Here is a 21,324-nt window from a genome sequence, read left to right as displayed (position 1 = left end):
TTCAGGGACCAGACATGGAGTTTCCAAAGGTCTGGATGTTGGTGCCAAAAGGTGCCCCCTTTCTGAGTAAGTAGATCCTTCCTCAGAGGAATATGAGGAGCACTAGTTTGTGGAACTAGTTCAGAGTGGGCCAATATGGTGCCACTAGCAAGACTTGTTTCTTATCCTCCTGGACTTTGCACAGTGTCTGTGTGAGAAGGCTCAATGGGGGAAATGCATATTTGCGTAGGACCTGCGGCCAGCTGCGTTGCTCGGACCACAAGGTCAGTGGTGGTTCTGAGTTTTTTTCAGAACTGCTGGATCGTGACCATCCTTGTGCAGGTCCTTCAGTGCCTTGTGCACCTGCAATAACACCATAGCGTGTAAGGCGAAAGAAGCTTCCCCACAAGTCATATAGGCACCGCCGCCCAGGAAGGCAGTACCGGGTCTCAACACCAAGAAGAGGCAGACTTAGAACACAATTGCATTTCTACCCTATGCTCCATCAGCGGGATTGCCAAATACCCCTTCCAATACCCTGCCAAATACTCAAGCCCTACCATCTCTGTAGCCCGGGGAAGCATAGCTGCCATCTCTGGATCCGACTCAGGCTTTGCAACCATCCTGGAGGGTGTCAGCGTGGCCAAATCTTCATCCAACAGCTCTCCCTCCATTGCTAAGATCAACATCCGGTCGGGGGGGGGGGGGGGGGGGGGGGTCCACTGTATACCACTGGTACACACTTTGAAGAGGGCCTTTCACGTTCCATGGGTCGCTCCACTGGATCGGAGGAGCAAGAGGAGTGGTGGTCCCCAGAGGGTTTGTTCCCTGTGGGGTTTGCCACTACTGTAACCCTCAAACACCAGAACGAGCCCCAGATCGCAGCAGAGGCAATGGGACTCCACCCCTTGAAGGTAGCGGAGCTTGGTTCGCAGTTCCGAGATGGTCATCTTCCTGCAATGGGACAAATCCACGAAGGCCACCTTCTGCATACTCGACACCCAGACACGTGAGGCAGCGATCGTGACCATCACCAGGTTGAAATGGCATGCTCACAAGGACGATCCGTCATCTTTATAAAGATGCACCCATGGAGCTCTTTTAAAGGAAATTGCTCTATGGGAAATGCTATTTTAGTGCTGAGGCGCACAGGGGAGATGGCCGCTTGCAACATGACAGGGGGTAGTGCAGCCTGAAGTGTGCAATCCACTCAACACTGGAACTCCAGCACAGGAAGCTTCTGAGAGCATGCTGAACTCGTAGTTCACAGTAGACACAGTTGAGCAGAAGAATACCGTGGCTCGGCTCCGAAGCGAAAAGCTGGTATGCATTGCACCTGCTACCTTCTTATACTCACACTGTGATTAGTGGTAGCTGGATGCAATGATTGCATGCCTGTGTGCATTGGGTTGTTTAGTTTACACTCAAAGTAGATTTGTCTATCGAATTGATATCCCAATTTTTCGGCCACTGACGTAATGTTGTGAGTGACTGACTGAAAGGGAACCAACTTTGAGGTCTCTAGGACCAACTCTATAGAGCCATCACCAGTTCAAAAACTCAAGATTTAAATTATTAATTTTAACTTTTAAACCCTTTGATCTAGAAAAATAGAGTCCATCCAATATAGTAGGGGCTATTTTAAAAATTACTGTAGTCAATCTATTCACTCCTACAAAATGGGTCCAATTCTTCCCAAAATTGAAAGAGATTATCTTTGCACCAAGCCACATAGAAATAACTTGAATGTGAATTTTAAATTAATTTTTTTAACTAGTGGTGAAAAATTGTGTGAACTTACGAGGTCAACCCAAAATTGGTTCAGAGGCTGTATCTCAGCCAAACTTTGATTAATCAAAATTAAACTTGGTATGCTTCATTAACACCATTATCTGAGGGTACATGCCAAAGTTGGGAACAGCACCACCATGAGATACCAAAAAATTACTTTTTTGCTTATAACTTTTGAACAGTTAGACAGAAAATCATGAGGGAATTCCTTGGGCCATGCCAAATCTGTTGATATTGGCTGAAACATGTGCCAGACATTTTTAAATTCTTTATTTTGAGTTGATTCTCAGTTGAACTTCTAAACTTAGATATCTGTGTGAACACCCATCTTCCCAGTGGTACAACAAGATAAGTGACACTTGGCACTTGACCTGGAGATTCTGAGTTTGATTCTCATGAGATGCAAAATTATACATTTGTGTGTTCTTTTTTATATTATATTATGTGTCAAATTGAATCTTTGATTTTTTAAGCTACTTTTTGAACTCATGGAACTCCTGAAACAGGCTTGGCCCCATGTGGCTACTAGCAGCTATATTTATTATAATTTTTCCCAAATGGGAGTCTATGGCATTCCTATGAAGGACGCATAGGAAACTTATTAAATTTGGCACACTTGTAGTGATGGTCATGAATAGTCAGATCTCTAGGACCAACTATACAGTGCTTTTGAACCCTGAAATTTTTTTCTCAGTACACCCGATTACTCTCCTCATGCTTATCACATACAATAGCTTACATTAAAGAGGGTCATATGATGCAATTAAAAAATTTTCTTTCTCACATGTGGTTGCCACAAGCCTGCTGGCCATTACTTCGTTGAATCCACCTGCCATGCCATTCTTAGGTCCGCGGGCTGTTCCTCACTCAAGCACACTTTTTTGCTTATAACTTTTGAAAAGTTTGAACAACTCCTTGGGTCATGCCAAATCTGTGTATATCGGCTGAACCATGTGTCCGCCATTTTGAAATCTTTTAAACCAGGGGTTTTCAAACTGCGGGTCGCGACCCACTTGTGGGTTACAGAATAGAACAAGGTGGGTTGCACAAAGTCACTTGGCTGCAGCTAAATTTGCGTTTTACACACTCACACAGTTCATTCTAGGGCTGCACTAATGTGACGAGTGGGGCGGGCCGAGAGCCGTGGGAACGGAGCGAGGGCTGGAGTGAGTTCGTCCATCCTCAGCAACTCACTCCAGCCCACCGCCTCGAGCATCCACGGCGCCAGACTCCTTCGCCCTGCTCTATGGCACCGCGGATTCACCCCAGCAGCAAGGGATCTTCAGCAGCGCGTCCCTCCTTCCTCCCAGGCTTCGGCACCAGTGTAACACATTAAAAACTTCACAATCACGGGAACAAGGAGGAGGGAACCGGCGGACAATCAAACAAAGTTTTAATAACCAAATAAACTCAAAACAGTGCGAAAGCCCAACGCGGACGACTGTCGTGCACAAACAAAAAGTAAACACAAAATAAAACCCAGGCCTCGTCTTCTCTCATCCTTCATTGCACTGAAAAAAATGAATCATGGGTCTTGTCATTTTCGTTAAAAAAATTAAGGTGATAATTAAAAATTAATGTGTAGATTTCATTAAAGAAATTGTGATTCAGTGTTGTATAGAAAATAATGAGGACGTTTTACTAAGAAAACCAAGAGATGCGTTTTCCAAATTTTTTTGGAGACTTAAGCAGTTTTGGTGCTTGAATTGGGGAACTGATTAAACTAAAATAATTAAGGAAAGAAGGCTGCCTATTTATTTTAAGTGAATTAGCTCAATTTTTCCAATTTATTTTAGAGGTGATTGTTAGTTCCCAGCATGCTTTGTATATGGCTGGATATGGAGAGTAAATTTTGAAATTAAATGCTACTTTGTTTTTGAGTGAAGGGAAGCATCTATTAATGTTTAATGTTCAGTTACGTTTGACATTTGTAAGAGTTTCTCTTACATTGAAGTTCCCATTGCACAGTGGAATCGTTACCACTGTGCAGAAGAGTAGAGCTTGTGGTTATGGATACTACTCTTGTTAGGCATTAAACCTTGTTTAATGAGCAGTAGTTTTGCTAGTGCTAGTGCAGGACATTACATTATGTGTAATATTGTTACCATATTTTTTTTTAAGTAAATAGCTCATTAGATTTTTTACAGTTTGTCGTCGCTCCTCTTTTGTCTCCTAATGTCTGTAAACAAAAATGAAAACTTAGTGAAATTTTTTAGTTGTACTCTAAAATAATTTTTTTATTTTTCTTAAATACTTAATTTCTGTCATCAAACTTTTCAGTAAGATTAGGCTTAAAGTAATGTCAACCATTTTTTTTCTCAAATATTTTGGTGTGTCGTTAAATAGATTACACCTGTCTAGGTGGGTTGTGGGATGGAAAAGTTTGGGAACCCCCTGTTTTAAACCATTTGAAATATCTGCAAAAAAAAATAAAAAATAGGTAGGGATCATGGACATCGTACCGGAAGTACCTGAGAAGTTTGAACAAAGTATGTTTTTTGCAAAAACGCCTTCCAATATTCAAACTTTTATTATTTTTGTATCCGTTAATTTCCTTATGCCGATTTAGACGACATGTCATTTGTCATTTTTCATCAATGTGCCTGTCCACCATATTGAAATAAATGAAAAACAGTTTTTTTCACTACCCCTCCTACAAATTTTGTCCAAAATCTGATCAGATGCTCTTTGGACCAATCCACACATATAACTGAACAGATTTTTGATATTCACTTCCATTCCCAAGAAATACCTCTCGGACGTTGACTGTGGCTGTGTCCAAATTCAGGGTCTACATCCTTGGATAACTCATTTGAAGGATGTTACGTCACAGCGCCGCGACGAAGGCTGTCCAAATTCGTAGGATCCTTCAAATGCGGCCCACAAATACGTCCTCCTTTTCCCCGAATTGGAAGGATGAGTGTGGTGGATCCTTTCGCGTCCTACCTATCCCATAATTCTTTTCGGCAGGACGAAGCGAGCGGTAGCGGAGTGGGGAAGGAGTATTATTTTCGAAGTTTTTTAAAAACGTTTTTTTTTTTTCAAAAAAATATATTTTCAGTGGTTTTGTAGTCAGGCAGTTTGTTTTAGCGTTAAGCATTTTTTTTTTACATTTGTACGTGTATATGCAAAAAAAAAAAAAACATTTACTTTCGTAAACTAGCTTCTTCCTTACTGCCTGTGTGAATATCCCCTTACACACAGCTTATTTGTTAGTGATTGAAGCTGTTTTTAGCGCTTCTAAGGATGAAAGAGCAGACAGAAGTGTTTATAAAGCTCCGGGGAGAGAACGATGAGCTCTTCACCCGCATCTTGCTTAGCGCTGTCACGGTTGCTAGGCGACAGGATATGAGCAACGGGTAAGGGAGGGAACTGAAAGAAATATAGGGATAACCAGAATCGAAAACAGGAACAGGCAGATGTCGGGGTCAGGCAGCAGAGAATCAGAGTCGGTATAAACAATCCAAAGGTCAGGTACAGAGAGATCAAACACAAGGAAAACGCTCGGAAATGACAGACACAGCAAATCAGGACTTCGCCGAGAGTGAGAGTGAGTGTGCTGCTTATATGTGTGTGTAAATGAGGTGCAGGTGTGGCAAGGAGATTGACTGAGGAATGATGTGCAGGTGTGGCAGGGTGATTGTGATGCAGAGACTCATGGGAAATGTAGTTAGGGTGTGGTGCAACAGATAAGAGGTGCTAGAGTCCGAGTGACATCTGGTGGTGGGTGTGGAATTGTCCTGATTGGAGTGCCCTCTACAAAAGTTCATGGGCACTCCATGTAATGATCATGACACCTACCTCTCTCTTTCGGCACGAATCCAAATGTTTCCATGTTCCAGACGTATCTGGATGCTATTTAATATAAAGAATATGGAATAATAGTAAATGTATAATAAGTAACGCTGTATATGCGTCCGAAAGTTGGACTCCAAATTTCATTCTAAGAATTATTTTGAGGTTAATATAGCAAAAGAAAACTGTTCAGCTTCCGGGGAATTTGAGAAGCTCCGCTAGGCTATTTTAGTTCCCCTCACTCCACAACAAAATAATTTCAATTAACAGTATTTAGAAAGGAACAAGAATTAAAAATATAAGAAGCTATAGCAGTATTAATGGCAAAATAAAATGAATTAATTTAGGCTAAAACAAAACTGAAACCAGCGGGTCTCTCATTCGACACAAAATCAAAGTTTCCGTATTTGAGATGTATTTGAATGACAAATGATTATACAAAATAGCCTAGTGTTTATTATAGCCTAATGTTTGTAAACATTTTGTGTCTGCATTGTCTATTTCTGAATGAAATAATTTTTTTCCTCTCTAAAAAACAGATATGCTATACAAGTTTTCTTTCTCTCTCTCTCTCTCTCTCTCTCTATATATATATATATATATATATATATATATATATATATGCGGAGCATGTTTTAACCATGCAGCAAACCTTTTTAAATATTTTGATAATTTACTGAAAATAAATAAATTACTTTTTAAACCGTTTAACTGATTATTAATTGGTCAAAATTAACTGATACAGTTTGCTTCATTCATGTGCACTCAGAAACCGGTGACTATGAACAAATCAGCAGAGCTTGTACGAGCTTTTGTCAAAGCTGAATCTTTCTTAGACGTTTCCAAATGTCGAAATTGATTAGCGCATCTATCTGTGCATGATGATTTCCAATGCCCCCGGCGAGCGGAGCTTCTCAAAGTTGGGAATAATCAAAGGAGAGCTGCGGTCCTCAGTTGGGCAGGAAATGCATGCTGGTGCTTAAGTGTCGAATGCACATGCACCAACGGCGAGAAAAAAAAATCCCTTTTTGCGCTGCGTCATCAGGCCTAATTTGGTCTTAATCCGGCCCTGAAGGCGGTTCATTGTCATTGAGACTCTCCAATGATGAGTTCACAGCTGAGCGGACATTTCACTTGTTGGCTTCAGCATCATATTTGCATATGCCGGAGTCTACTGGAATTCGTGATTGGTTGACCGCTAATTTCAAATAATAAATGGAACGATAAAATAACGTTATTAACTGGTTATCGGCCATTTTAAATTTTCAATTGTGTTCGAGACTATAAAATTTGATTTCGTTTCTGTTACTGGTTCTGTTCCTGTCAAAATTTCGTTCGTTTCCGGTTTTTGTTTTCGTTCCTTGAACCGGTTTGGAGCCCTGGTTTGATTACATGTTAAAAGCACTTGGGTGTACAAAAATACACAATAAAGTGCTTATAAAAATGCATCATTCATTCATTCATTCAGCATAAAACAACAGTATTCAAGGCAAGTCAAAAGAGTAATACAGAAACAGGAAATGGTCAAGGCAGGCAGCAAACAATCATAAAACAAGTAAACATTCCAAGCTCAAAAGCAAGGGAATGGCAATGGCAACAAGAAGAAACGCTCAGTAATGTCAGTTCCTAGCAATGGAGTGTTATGTGAAATTGAATCTGTGAAATAATGGCAAATGTCCTAGATGGAGAGCCCTCTAAAGATGCTTGTGGACACTCCAGCTGGACTTCGTGACATAGCCCTCCTTAAGGAGCTGCTTCCAGACATTCCTAAACAAGAACACACATAAGTCTAGGAGGAAGGTGGAGCGGAGGTGGAACGGGGGAGGGACGGAGGGCCAGGTCCATGTGGCAGACCATGGAGCATTGGAGGACCTGGGCCATGGAGCAGTGCAGGACCTGAGCCATGAAGCAAAGGCAGAGTGTGGCACAATGGAGGACCTGGGATATGGAACAGCTGCAGACTGTGGATCAATGAAAGACGTGTACCATGGAGTGGTGGGCCTGGTCAGAGCCAACAAAGCAGTAGACCACCAGAGCAGGGCAGAAGACCACCAGAGTAGGGCAGAAATCCTCCACAGCAGAGCAGACAGATCAGGAAGCCATAGCAGAGACGGAGGTCTCTGAGACACTGACACTCTGGAATAAAAGCCATTTTGTGAGCAATCTTTGGCTTGACAGATGTGAAGTGAGTAGGCCCTGTTTTGGCCGATGTGATGTGAACAGACTGACTTTAAGCCCTGAAAGTGCAGACATAACGTGAGGAGGCCCTAACTTGGTAGGCATGACGTGAAGAGGCCCTGACTTGAACAGGCTCTGGCTTGGCATGCATGATGTGGCAGGCAGTAGACTATGACATGACGTGAAAAATTCCAGGCAATATGCAAATACTTTGGTGTGGCGGGTACTGGAGGATAGTAGGGCTCCTCATCAGCTATCCCCACATTAAATGCAGAGCCACTCAAACGGTGTGCAAAGTCAATATTTTATTCTAGTGACCAGTGTGGGGTATGACACAGCATCCGACATGAAATCTCTTCAGTTAATATATACCGAAAAATGTCTTTGAGAGCAATATCATTAAAGTCCACCTGGTAATCCATAATCCTCAGTGGAGCAATTTCCTTGACGGAGGTGAATGAGGAATGATGCTGGAACATTAGCGATCTGGTGTTTATTAAAGTCGCTGAATCTGTGAAAGGCAAAGTCTTCAATAACGGACTGGGCATGACAGTGAAGATCCAAGTCCAAGCTAGAGCCCTGCGTGGGACTGTTATTTTAAACCCACCCCCGCCCGCTCTCACTGAATGCATGACCAGGCCAGCCTGCTTCCGCAACCTACGTGTTCCACTCCCGTAGGCCTACATGCACCAACGATAAACTAGGAAATAACTTTAACATTAAATAAATAAACACAGAGAACTTTGAAAATACGCTAAATATAATTTTAACAAAATAAATAGAAAACGAAATAAATGAAACAAAATAGAATGCTTTAAAAAAAAACTCACAGATTTCACATTGAGAATAGCTTGCCCAACAGGCTATATATATATATATATATATATATATATATACAGTATATACAAACCCGATTCCAAAAAAGTTGGGACACTGTACAAATTGTGAATAAAAACAGAATGCAATGATGTGGAAGTTTCAAATGTCAATATTTTATTGAGGGTAAAAAATAGAGTACATATCGATTGTTTAAACTGACATATTTTTTTGGAAAAAATAAGTTGATTTTAAATTTCATGGCATCAACACATCTCAAAAGAGTTGAGACAAGGCCATGTTTACCACTGTGTGGCATCCCTTCTTCTTTTTATAAAAGTCTGCAAACGTCTGGGGACTGAAGAGATAAGTTGCTCAAGTTTAGGTATAGGAATGTTGTCCCATTCTTGTCTAATACAGGCTTCTAGCTGCTCATCTGTCTTGTCGCATCTTCCTCTTTATGATGCACCAAATGTTTTCTATGGGTGAAAGATCTGGACTTAAAGGCTGGCCATATCAGTACCCGGATCCATCTTCTACGCAGCCATGATGTTGTAATTGATGCAGTATGTGGTCTGGCAATGTCATGTTGGAAAATGCAAGGTCCTCCCTGAAAGAGACGACATCTGGATGGGAGTGTATGTTGTTCTAGAACTTGGATATACCTTTCAGCATTGATGGTGCCTTTCCATATGTGTAAGGTGCCCATGGCACACGCACTCATGCAACCCCATACCATCAGAGATGCAGGCTTCTAACCTGAGCGCTAATTATAACTTGAGTTGTCCTTGTCCTCTTTAGTCCGGATGACATGGCGTCCAAGTTTTCCAAAAATCACTTCAAATTTTGATTTTCCACTTTGCTACAGTCCATTTTAAATGAGCCTTGGTCCAGTGAAAACGCCTGCACTTGTGGATCATGTTTAGATGAACATATATATATATATATATATATATATATATATATATATATATATATATATATATATATATATATATATATATATATATATATATATATACATATATATTGCCCGTCGTGTGTTGACTCCATTTCAACACAATAATCTGTCAATAAACAAATAATCTGACCGCCCGCCCGGGATGGAGTGCTTGTGGACTGGATGGAGTGCCCTCTAGAGAAGCTTGTGGACAATCCAGCTGGACATTGTAACAGTGTGACACTAACTGTTCAAAAGATATAGGTCATACAAATACATTTTCAATAAATAAATATTTGAAGCATTTTATCCCCTTGTCAGACCAGCTCCTAAATGACCTATCCTGCAAAAGCTTTCCTAAATTGGGTCCAAATCCTCAGCGAGTGTTTTACCACTGGACAATAAGCAAAATCATAAGAAATTAACTGTAATTTGGTTGCAAGAAGTGCTGGAAGGGAAATTTACTTATGGGCATGTATTTCCACAGTTCTTTATATTTAAATGCTAGAGCGATTGTAGGTTAATTTATTTAACATTTTTTGTATGTCCTTTTGAAACATATTGAAATGCTAAATGATATGTTTTTCTCATTAATCTTGTGATTTCCTGCAGTGGGACCTGATAGCACATTGGATGAACAGTTAACACCTAGGCGTACAGATAGTATGGAAGGACTTCCTCCACTGAGTAAGACACAACATTTAATGCTAATAGCATTTCGATTCTTATGTGAAAGTTTGCCATTTCAGATACTGTTACTGTAACTTATTGAACAGCAGTCCTTAATTTTTATTTGCTAGAGTTATTGAGAGTAAATTTTTTAAACATTTGTTTATGTGCTTTTACAAGAAATTGACATGCAAAATTTTATGATTATCTCCATCATCTTGTGATTTCCTGCAGTGGGACATGATACCACCTTGGATGAATGGTTAATACCTAGGCGTACAAATAGTAGGGAAGGACTTCCTCCACTGAGTAAGCTTTTAATAAAACAGTTAATAATCATACAAACAGGGTCCAAATCTAGAAAACAACATTATCCAAGGCAAGTGTTGGGAACTCAGAAACGAAGACATGGAGACTATTGGGTAATCTTCAGCAGGATTCTTTATTGAGAATGCTCTGCGTGGCGCTGCAGTCATCAAAAGTCTAACTTGTCCTTAAGACATTGTAGTTTTTATACATTCAAGCAAACAAAGCATGCAAATGCAATACAGGGATCAGCCTGATACTGGCCATTTTCCCATCTTTGATCTTGTCAGCATAACAGTGTCATTTAAATACAGAGGTGCCTGACAGTATCCCTGATACCTTCACATTATCATAGAGACAAAAGGCACAGCTGTACATTGAGCTTAAAAAGCCAAATGGCAAGGAGGAATACAAAGACAAAAGGTTAATGTCTCAGAAACTTGATTTTCCTGATTTGAGCTTCTTGGATGTCAGCTTTATTACCCCAAAAAATCTACTACTATATTGGAACCTATATTTAACATTTTATAAGTTTGTAATCCCACACAAGGCAAGAGAGTAATCCAGAAACAGGCAGTGGTCAAGACAGGCAGCAAACAATCATAAAACAAGTAAACAGTCCACTGTCAAAAGCAAGGCGATGGCAACTAGAATAAACATTCTGTAATGTCTAATAGTGAAAATAAAGGCTTCACCATGTAGAGTGTTTGTGTGCGTCTTTTGTAGTCTTCCTGAATGTAGTCAGCTATGAGTGGAATCAGTTAATAAGCATGGGGTGTTATGGGAAACGGAGTCTATGAAATAATGGCATAGGTCCGGGATGGATTGCCCTCTAGAGAAGTTCATGGACACCTTAGCTGGACATCGGGACCGTGTGACACTAACTGTTCAAAAGAAGCAAATAAATTGTCAATAATTAGATCTTTGAAGTATGTTATCCCCTTGTCAGGCCAGCTCCTAAATGACGCATCCTGCATTGAAGGCAAGAAAAATAGATTATGGGCAACAGGGCTAAGAAGAGAAGGATACTTAAAAAACAAATGATTTACTAAATTGGGTCCAAATCCTCAGCGAGTGTTTTACAACTGGGCAATCAACAAAAGCATAAGAAATTAACTGTAATTTGGTTGCAAGAAGTGCTGGAAGGGAAATTTGCTTATGGGCATGTATTTCCACAGTTCTTTATGTTTAAATGCTAGTGCGATTTTAGGTTAATTTATTTAACATTTTTTGTATGTTATTTTGAAACATATTGAAATGCTAAATGATATGTTTTTCTCATTAATCTTGTGATTTCCTGAAGTGGGACCTGATAGCACATTGGATGAACAGTTAACACCTAGGCGTACAGATAGTATGGAAGGACTTCCTCCACTGAGTAAGTCACAACATTTAATGCTCATAGCATTTAGATTCTTTGTGTGATTCTTATGTGAAAGTTTGCAGTAACTTATTGAACAGCAGTCCTTAGTTTTTATTTAACATTTGTTTATGTGCTTTTGCAAGAAATTGACATGCAAAATTGTATGATTTTCTCCATCATCTTTTGATTTCCTGCAGTGGGTCATGATACCACATTGGATGAATGGTTAATACCTAGGCGTACAAATAGTAGGGAAGGAATTCCTCCACTGAGTAAGCTTTTAATAAAACAGTTCATAATCATATGAACAGGGTCCAAATCTAGCAAACAACATTATCCAAGGCAAGGCAAGAGAGTAATCCAAAAACAGGCAATGGTCAAAGCAGGCAGCAAACAATCATAAAACAAGTAAACAGTCCGAGGTCAAAAGCAATGCAATGGCAACAAGAAGAAGCAATCAATAATGTCTAACAGTGAAAAAGGCTTCACAATGTAGTGTGTTTGTGTGCGTCTTTTGTAGTCTTCCTGAATGCAGTCAGCTGTGAGTGCAATCAGTTCTTAGGCATGGGGTGTTATGGTAAATGGAGTCCGTGAAATAATGGCAAAGGTCCAGGATGGAGTACCCTCTATAAGAGCTTGCAGACACTCCATTTGGACATTGTGACAGTGTGAAAGTAACTGTTTACAAGAAGCAAATAAATTGTCTATAAAAATATATTTGAAGCATTTTATACCCTTGTCAGACAAGCTCCTAAATGACGCATCCTGCATTGAAGGAAAGAGATTACCGGCAACAGGGCTAATAAGAGAAGGATCTTTAAAAACCAAAAGATTTCCTATATTGGGTCCAAATCCTCAGCGAGTGTTTTACCACTGGGCAATCAGCAAAAGCATAAGAAATTAACTGCAATTTGGTTGCAAGAAGTGCTGGAAGGGAAATTTGCTTATGGGCATGTATTTCCACAGCTCTATTTGTTTTAATGCTAGTGAGATTGTAGGTTAATTTATTTAACATTTGTTGTATTTTCTTTTATAACAGATTGGCAATCTAAATTATGTTTTTCTCATTAATCTTGTGATTTCCTGTAGTGGGACCTGATAGCACATTGGATGAACAGTTAACACCTAGGCGTACAAATAGTATGGAAGGACTTCCTCCACTGAGTAAGACAAAACATTTAATGCTCATAGCATTTAGATTCTTTTGTGTGATTCTTATGTCAATATTTGCCATTTCAGACACTGTTACTGTGACTTATGAAACAGCAGTCCTTCATTTTTAATTTATAGAGCTAATGAGAATTAATTTATTTTAACATTTGTTGTATGTGCTTTTGCAAGAAATTGACATGAAAAGTTTTATGATTTTCTCCATCATCTGTGATTTCCTGCAGTGGGACATGATACAACATTGGATGAATGGTTAATACCTAGGCGTACAAATAGTAGGGAAGGACTTCCTCCACTGAGTAAGACACAACATTTAACATATGCACTTTGTGTGTGTGATTCTTATTTGAAAATTTGAATGTAATGAAATGGCAATTCTTTATATTTTATTGGAAAAGCTGTTGTTTTTTTTATAATTTAAAGGGGTCATATAATGCTACATGCACTTTTACAAGTTGTTTGAACTGAAATGTGCTGGCAGTGTGTGTACACAACCACCCTATAATGATAAAAATCCACCAAGTGTTTTTTTTTGTTATCTCGTTAAATGTTTTCCCCTTTCTCAAATTGAGCCATCTGACTGTGTGACGTCACACGGTCGGAGGCCCCTCCCACGATTGTTTGATTGACAGCAACGCTTCAGCACAGACTGGACTTGTGTCTTACCTCAGACCCGCCCTGAGTGAGCCGTTATCAGTCCGAGATGCAGACAGGAATGACTCCTAACTTAAGTGTTTGAGGTGCTTCGTTGTTGAATGTAATAATGGACATAGCAGTAGTCATTTACTCCCGACATCTGAGCGACTGAAATCTCAGAGGATTATCTTATGCTTGGATCTGAAGGGAAGGCGCCCTTGATCTACTTAAATGCATTTATGTTCGCACTAATCATTCATGATCCAGCCTCCAGCAGTGAGTATAATGTATTTAAATGAATCATTGCAAATCACCTTTCCTAATAATGTGCCCTATTAGCAAGTTTCACTACAACTGTTGCTAAAGTAAACAGTTTCTCAGAGAGCAGAATGAAGAGAGGGGTGTGGTCAGCAGAGCTCATTAGCATTAAAGGAGAATTCCACAAACCAGCGTGTTTTGAAAAGAGCTGTTTTTGACTGGGTAAAAAAAAAATTTTTACACTACCACTGAGAAATTTTAAACAAACTATGTTACAGACTCTTCATTAAGACCCTAAAGGTTCATATCAACTTGAGGAAATTGGGCACTATATGACCACTTACAATTTTCTTGTAAATAAGGGACTAATGTGCTATTTAACAGTTTCTCTTTATCTTTGGATTTGTACAGTGGGAGAAAACAGCACACTGGAGAGGCATGAAATGGAAGAGAGGAGAGATCTCAGACAAAATAACCCATTAGGACTTGTTCACAGCAGAATATACACTGGGGAAAATGTATCATACAGTAAGTTTTAAGTGGCACAAGTTAGTATAAATTGTATGCAATTGCAATAATAGAGATAGTGTCTATTTATCTATCTATGTATCTATCTATCTATCTATCTATCTATCTCTCTCTCTCTCTCTCTCTCTCTCTCTCTCTCTCTCTCTCTCTCTCTCTCTCTCTCTCTCTCTCTCTCTCTCTCTCTCTCTATATATATATATATATATATATATATATATATATATATATATAAACTTTGTCATTTATTTAACTTAGGAAAATATTCATCTTGTTAGTCTTATTCTCTCATGGTCCATGCTAAAGACAAGTATTTCAAAGTTATGTATATTGCTTATATATTGCTTGTGTGTCAATATTGCAGTGGAAAGTGAGAGCAACAGTCAAAACATAAGACAAACAAGAGAAAGAAATACTGGCTCTGAGCAAGAGTTTGTCTTTTCAGCTGTGTCACCACAGTTTCTGCTAAGACCAAGAACAACAGAATCAGTTCTTTTACGAGCAAGAGCTGGGATACATGCACAAGAGAGCCCTAGAGCAGCAATTCAAAGGACTCAAGAAAGGAGACAAGTAAGTATTGCTGCAGAGCAAGAAAGAATCTCTCCAGTTATGTCAACACAAGGACTGCTTATAGAAACAACTCCAGAATCAGTCCTTCTACAAACAAGAGCTTTGATACAGGCACAAGAGAGCCCTAGAGCAACAGTGCAAAGGATTCATGGAAGGGGACAAGAGAGTGTTGCTGCAGAGCAAGAAAGAATCTCTCCAGTTATGTCAACACAGGGCCTACTAGAAAGAACTCCAGAATCATTACTTCTACAAGCAAGAGTTGGGATACAAGCACAAGAGAGTCCTAGAGCAACAGTGCAAAGGATTCAAGGAAGGAGACAAGAAAGTATTGTTGCAGAAGAAGAAAGAATATATCCAGCTATATCATCACAGAGACTACTTCGAGAAAGAACTCCAGAATCAGTACTTCTACAAACAAGAGCTGGGATACAGGCACAAGAGAGCCCTAGAGCAACAGTGCAAAGGATTCATGGAAGGGGACAAGAGAATTTTGCTGCAGAGCAAGAAAGATTACCTCACGTTTTGTCATCACAGCGACTACTAGAAAGAACTCCAGAATCAGTACTTCTACAAGCAAGAGTTGGGATACAAGCACAAGAGAGTCCTAGAGCAACAGTGCAAAGGATTCAAGGAAGGAGACAAGAAAGTATTGTTGCAGAAGAAGAAAGAATATATCCGGCTATATCATCACAGAGACTACTTCGAGAAAGAACTCCAGAATCAGTACTTCTACAAACAAGAGCTGGGATACAGGCACAAGAGAGCCCTAGAGCAACAGTGCAAAGGATTCAAGGACGGAGACTAACAAATGTCACAGTGCAAGGAAGTTACTCACCAGCTGTACAATCACAGGTACAAGACCAAGCAAGAACATCACAATCAGTTACATCTCAAGCAAGAGGTAGCACACAAACACAAGAAAGGCCAAGAGACAGAACACAAGCAAGACAAGAAAATACAGAGGGCAACTGCCAAATTTTGTAATTTGATTGTGGTTTCCCAAGATGGCGCCAGTGTACCTGTCGGCATGCCGTCTCTCACAGTCTGATGCACCTGTTGCACCTGCTCATCTGGCATCTGTGCTGTTCTTATTTTCAATGGTGGCACACTGGTGTCGTGTAGACTCAGTGTTGACCTATGATCGCCAAGTTTTGCTCAACATCAAAAACTGTATGGGATTTCATCCATTTTGTCCTGCTCTATATTCTTGCTCTCAATCCTCGTTCAACCAACCCGAATTAGAGTGCGCTTGCCGGTTACCTTGCTGCGTTCCTCTTGTAAGGAAGCGCCGCAGAAAGAGAGGTAATCGTGGTGGTGTTTGAGTGAGAATCAGACGGACAATTGCCTCCTCCATACATATTCACATATTCGCCACAGAGGAATAAACTGTTAAAATCTTCGCCAACTAGATTTTGTTCAAATGGATCTGCCCTCGTTACCTAAATCTCATCTGAATATGGCTCTAGTAAATGCTAGGTCTGTGTGCAACAAAACTTTTATTTTAAACGACTTTTCTACTAGTCATGATTTGGATATTTTATTTTTGACAAAGACTTGGGCCAGTGCTGGTGAATCGTATTTGAGGAACTCTGTCTGCCGACCTATAGTTTTATTAGTACCCCAAGGTCCGCTGGCAAGGGCGGTGGGGTTGCTATGGTTTTTAAACAGACACTTACCGTACGGACAGTTTCTGTTAATGCCTATTCGTCATTTGAGGTTCAGTGTGCCGTGTTAGAATCTACTACTTCCACTTTATTCTGTGCCTTGATTTATAGGCCACCTAACCTGAACAGTGCTTTTATTAGCGATTTTTCAGAATGTATAACTGTTATCTTGCCTCTGTATGATCATATGTTAATTTTAGGTGACTTTAATGTACATTTATGCTGCCCAGGTCGACCCTTTGTTTCTGAATTTTGTAATGTCTTGGATTCTTTTGGTCTAAGTCAACACATAAATCAAGCAACACATGTCCTTGGTCATACTCTCGACCTTATATTGTCATATGGGACACATATTGATAATGTTAATGTTGAAATTGCTTCCTTCTCTGATCACAAGCCGATTGTTTTTAATGTCCCTGCTGTAAGCTCTGGTGTGTTAATTACGCCTATTGGCTACTACTCCCGTTTTATAAACTCACATACTGCTTCTCAGTTTAGTGAATGTTATCTAGATAATGCTGTTGAATCATCTATCTTAAATGCTGCCGAGTCTTCCTCTGGGCCCGATGACTTGTTTACTTTATTTTATACATTTTGTTCTAACATTTTAGATGCCATTGCACCCTTCAAACTGAAACAACCAAAGCAAAAATCTTATTACTGGCTTGATGATACTCTTTCTCTCAGACAGGCCTGTCGTAAAGCGGAGCGGCAATGGAAGCATGATTGTTTAATTGTGTCCTTTGAGAATTTTTAAAGACTGTCTGTTAAAGTTTCAGCATGCTGATATTCCATTAGGGAATATTATTAGAGGGCACAATGTTTCATTTCATCTATACGCTGATGATACCCAGTTGTATATCCCATTGAAAGCTGCTGATTCCATTCAACAGTTGTTGAACTGTCTTGATGATGTCAAGAAATGGTTAAAAAATAACTTTCTCCAATTTAATGAAGCTAAAACAGAAATTATTGTTTTTGGTCCCCCGAAATTGAGAAACGGGCTTATTAGGGAACTTGTCAATCATTTCTCCTCAGTTTCTTCTCAGGTCAGGAACATAGGTGTCATCTTGGACTTTTAAAGCATAAAGACAATTATGCTTAACCAAGCAAATAAATGTGGTTGTTAAAAATAGTTTTTTATCACCTACGGATTATTTCTAAACTTAAATCATTCTTGTCGTTTCAAGATTTGGAGAAGGTCATTCATACTTTTATCACATCAAGTTTAGATTATTGCAACTCCTTGTATTTAGGCCTTCCTCGGTCAACCATTTCTCGCCTCCAGAGGGTTCAAAATGCAGCTCCAAGGATGTTAACCAGAGCAAAGAAATTTGATCATGTCACCCCTCGATCTTAACATCGCTCCATTGGCTCCCAGTTCATTTCAGAATTCAGTTAAAATAAAAGTTTGTTTGTTTTTAAAGCTCTTAATGATCAAGCCCCCTCTTATTTAAAAGATCTTATTATCCCACATTCATCTAGTAGATCTTTAAGGTCTGCTGATCAGTATCTTTTATATGTCCCTCAATCATGTTTAAAAACCAAGGGCGACAGAGCTTTTTCAGTTGCTGCCCCTCGCTTATGGAATCAGCTGCCACTGGATATTCGTCTAGCACATTCTATTAACATTTTTATTATCTTTTCTCCCAGGCATTTTAATCTAATCTTAGTACTGTGCTTTTAGTATATTGTCTTCCATGTTGTTTTATTCTTATTTTATATTTAGTTATTATTATTGTTTTTTTATATATATACTCCGTTTAGCACTTTGGTCAGCTACGCTGTGTTTAAATGTGCTATATAAATAAAACTTACTTACTTACTAATTAAACAAAGCAGTAGCTATAGTATACTACTAATTACCACTGGTTTATAGAGATTACTGATGTAAATAGCACAGACTGTATAATATTTGTATGGTGAACTGACCATTTTTTACCCCAAAATTGTCATGTTTTTCTTACATTTTGGACATAATGTTGTCATTAACTATTTATCACAGTATTATAATTATAAATTTGCTTTTCTTAAAAGTCTACTATATAGAGTCTGTGAGATTGTAAATAAGCATTACACCTACCCTTAGTATTTAGGAAATTAATTATAACATACAAAATGGCTACAATAGCCTTACAGTTAAAGGAGCAAATTACATTTTTGATAAAGCATGTTTGCAAAATAAGCACAATTTCTTTAAAGAAACAGGATTATATTCCTGATTTTAAATGATGTTATTACAACACAATCTATAGTTGACAAATGGTCCTCTATCGTGTCAATTAGAACTTGTATGATTGGAAAATGCTGCTTGGGGGGCTTCCCTGGTGGTTACTTTGAGGGAATCCATGATGGGGTAGTATCAGAAAAGATCCTGTCCAACAGAATCGTAGCCCCCTTTAACCCTGACGTTTTTTTGTTTGGCTGAGACTTATAATGAGAAGGATAGCTGCAGACTTGCACTCTCAAACTTGCATTCTCAGGCTGCATCCAAATTTCACATACTTCCCTACTATAGTAGAAAAATAAGTATGTATCAAAAGAAGTATATCCCAATTCAAATTACTCATAAAAGGGTATGCAAAAAGTACCCAGATGTCCTACTATTTCTAGCGAGATTCTGACGTGTGCATACGATTGTCACTTTATTATCTCATGAGGACATGGGATATGATTCGTAAATAGGTGTATTAAGTGTTGCAGTGTTGTATTAAGTGTGAATGATATCAAATTAACATGAGAGTGATTCGAAAGTATACGTGCCGTCTGATATCTAATTGCTCCTGTGGTACTTTGATGGCATATGACATATGCAATGATTCTTGAACTGCACTTGAATTAATTCTAAATTTGACTTGAGCAGTAGGTGGTGTGGCTTGTGAAAGAGAGTGCAGGTGTAAGTTGCAAGTTCCTCACTTGCAGAGGAAGAGCAGTTGAAGACCATAAAAAACATTAATTTATATTTAGTCATTTACAAGTGACTTATAAATGAGGACAATAGAAGCAATCAAAACTAACAAAAGAGCAACAATATGTAAGTGACACAGTACACGTAGCAAGGTATATATATATATATATATATATATATATATATATACACACACACACACACACACTCACAAAGAAAAATGTAGATAGAAAAAAATAGAAAGTTAGTATATTTTTTTTTAAATAGATAAAGTAGAATTAAAATAGAATAGAAAGTGCTAGTATTAGAGGGTCAAATAAAGATGGAACAGATGTGTTTTTAGTCATTTCTTGAAGAAGGCTAAGGACTCAGCTGCTCGGATTGAGTTGGGCAAGTCATTCCACCAGGAGGGAACTGTGAAAGTGTCTATGAAAGTGATTTTCTGCCTCTTTGAGATAATGCATTATTCACTTGCAGAACGCAAGCTTCTAAAGGGGACATAACTCTGAAGATGTGAATTTAGATAAAGGGGTGCAGAGCCAGTGCTGGTTTTGTAAGCAAACATTAATGCCTTGAATCTTATGCAAGCAGCTACTGGTAGCCAGTGCAAATTTATAAACAGAGGTGTGATGCTCTGAAAGAAAGTTCCTGATCTTCCTAATGTTTTATCAAGCAAATCTGCAGGACTGGGCAGTTTTTTAGCAATGTGTTCTGAGAAAATCAGCTTATCATCAATCACAACTAGTTAAGTTGAGCTGAAGGTGATTGTCCTTCATCCAACAAGAAATGTCTGTTAGTCATGCTGAGATGAGAGCAGCTGTCAAGTATTGGCCAGCGTTGACCCTCTCAAAGATAACTTTTGATAGTATATTGAAATCAGAAAATAGATTATATTTTAAAACAATTCCTATTACTTTGTTATTAAACTTTTTATCACCAATGTACACTTCACCAATCTTTAACTCAGGCAATTGTACACATTGGAATTTGTCTAGAATTGAATTTTCTAAATTGGACAAATCAACAACATACAAAATTTGTTTCTCATATCACTCTTTTTTAAATAAAAACTTCCTATTGTAATGTTTCTGTTATTTTACAAGGTGAAACCACACTCAAAAAAAATTATTTGTTAAATGAACATGATTTAATCGTAGCACCCATTATGCATCTAATCAAATCAAGTAAACTTGGACTGCTTTGAATGTGTTAAATGAACACAATATACATTTGTAGATTAAACATGTTTCGGATATGTCAATGTAACTTCTTTGCAACTAATTGAATAAAAAAGTGTGATTGTGTTAGTCTAATCAAATGTACTCTTATTCATTCCATGTCAGTAAAGCACTTCAATTCAACATGTTCATGTATGGTTTTGGTAGTTTAATGAATATCTATCTTGTTAGTGAATAAAACTGCTTTATTCACTTTAAGTCTCCTATTCATTTGAGTGTTTGTAACACAGTGTATAGGAAACATTTAGCCAACAAAATCTTAAAGGGCTCTCAACAAAAACAGATCCCCAAACAACACTTGTAGGACTTTAACGCCATTTCGGTCTTAAAATTTCTTAATAATTAAGCCCTTTTTGGGAATTTATAAAGTGACGTGACATACAGCCAAGTATGGTGACCCATTCTCAGAATTTATGCTCTACATTTAATCCATCCAAAGTGATACACACGGCATGAACACACACACACACACCGTGAACATACACCCGGAGCAGTAGGCACACATTTATGCTGTGGCA

General features: G+C 38.7%; 1 protein-coding gene across 2 annotated transcripts in view; it reads left to right on the top strand.

Annotated features, from left to right (window-relative positions):
- The window catches only part of LOC128013690 (uncharacterized), a 29,054-nt gene extending 8,055 nt beyond the window's left edge, over positions 1–20,999 (top strand). The window contains exons 3-7 of one of the 2 annotated variants that reach the window (XM_052596834.1): positions 10,112–11,852; positions 12,927–13,001; positions 13,232–13,306; positions 14,313–14,429; positions 14,791–20,999. In XM_052596834.1, coding sequence (XP_052452794.1) covers positions 11,831–11,852; positions 12,927–13,001; positions 13,232–13,306; positions 14,313–14,429; positions 14,791–15,980 — 1,479 coding nt within the window. In that variant the 5' untranslated portion in view covers positions 10,112–11,830 and the 3' untranslated portion in view covers positions 15,981–20,999. Of the gene's footprint in view, positions 1–9,864; positions 11,853–12,926; positions 13,002–13,231; positions 13,307–14,312; positions 14,430–14,790 lie in introns of those variants that run through there. The other variant, XM_052596835.1, reaches the window with a different exon arrangement.
- Positions 21,000–21,324: the final 325 nt, after the last annotated feature.

This window comes from Carassius gibelio, chromosome B24 (genome assembly GCF_023724105.1).
Source record: "Carassius gibelio isolate Cgi1373 ecotype wild population from Czech Republic chromosome B24, carGib1.2-hapl.c, whole genome shotgun sequence".
NCBI classification, from domain to species: Eukaryota; Metazoa; Chordata; class Actinopteri; order Cypriniformes; family Cyprinidae; genus Carassius; species Carassius gibelio.
The sequence above is the reverse complement of the archived record's forward strand: the minus strand, read 5'-3'. Positions and strand labels throughout refer to the sequence as shown.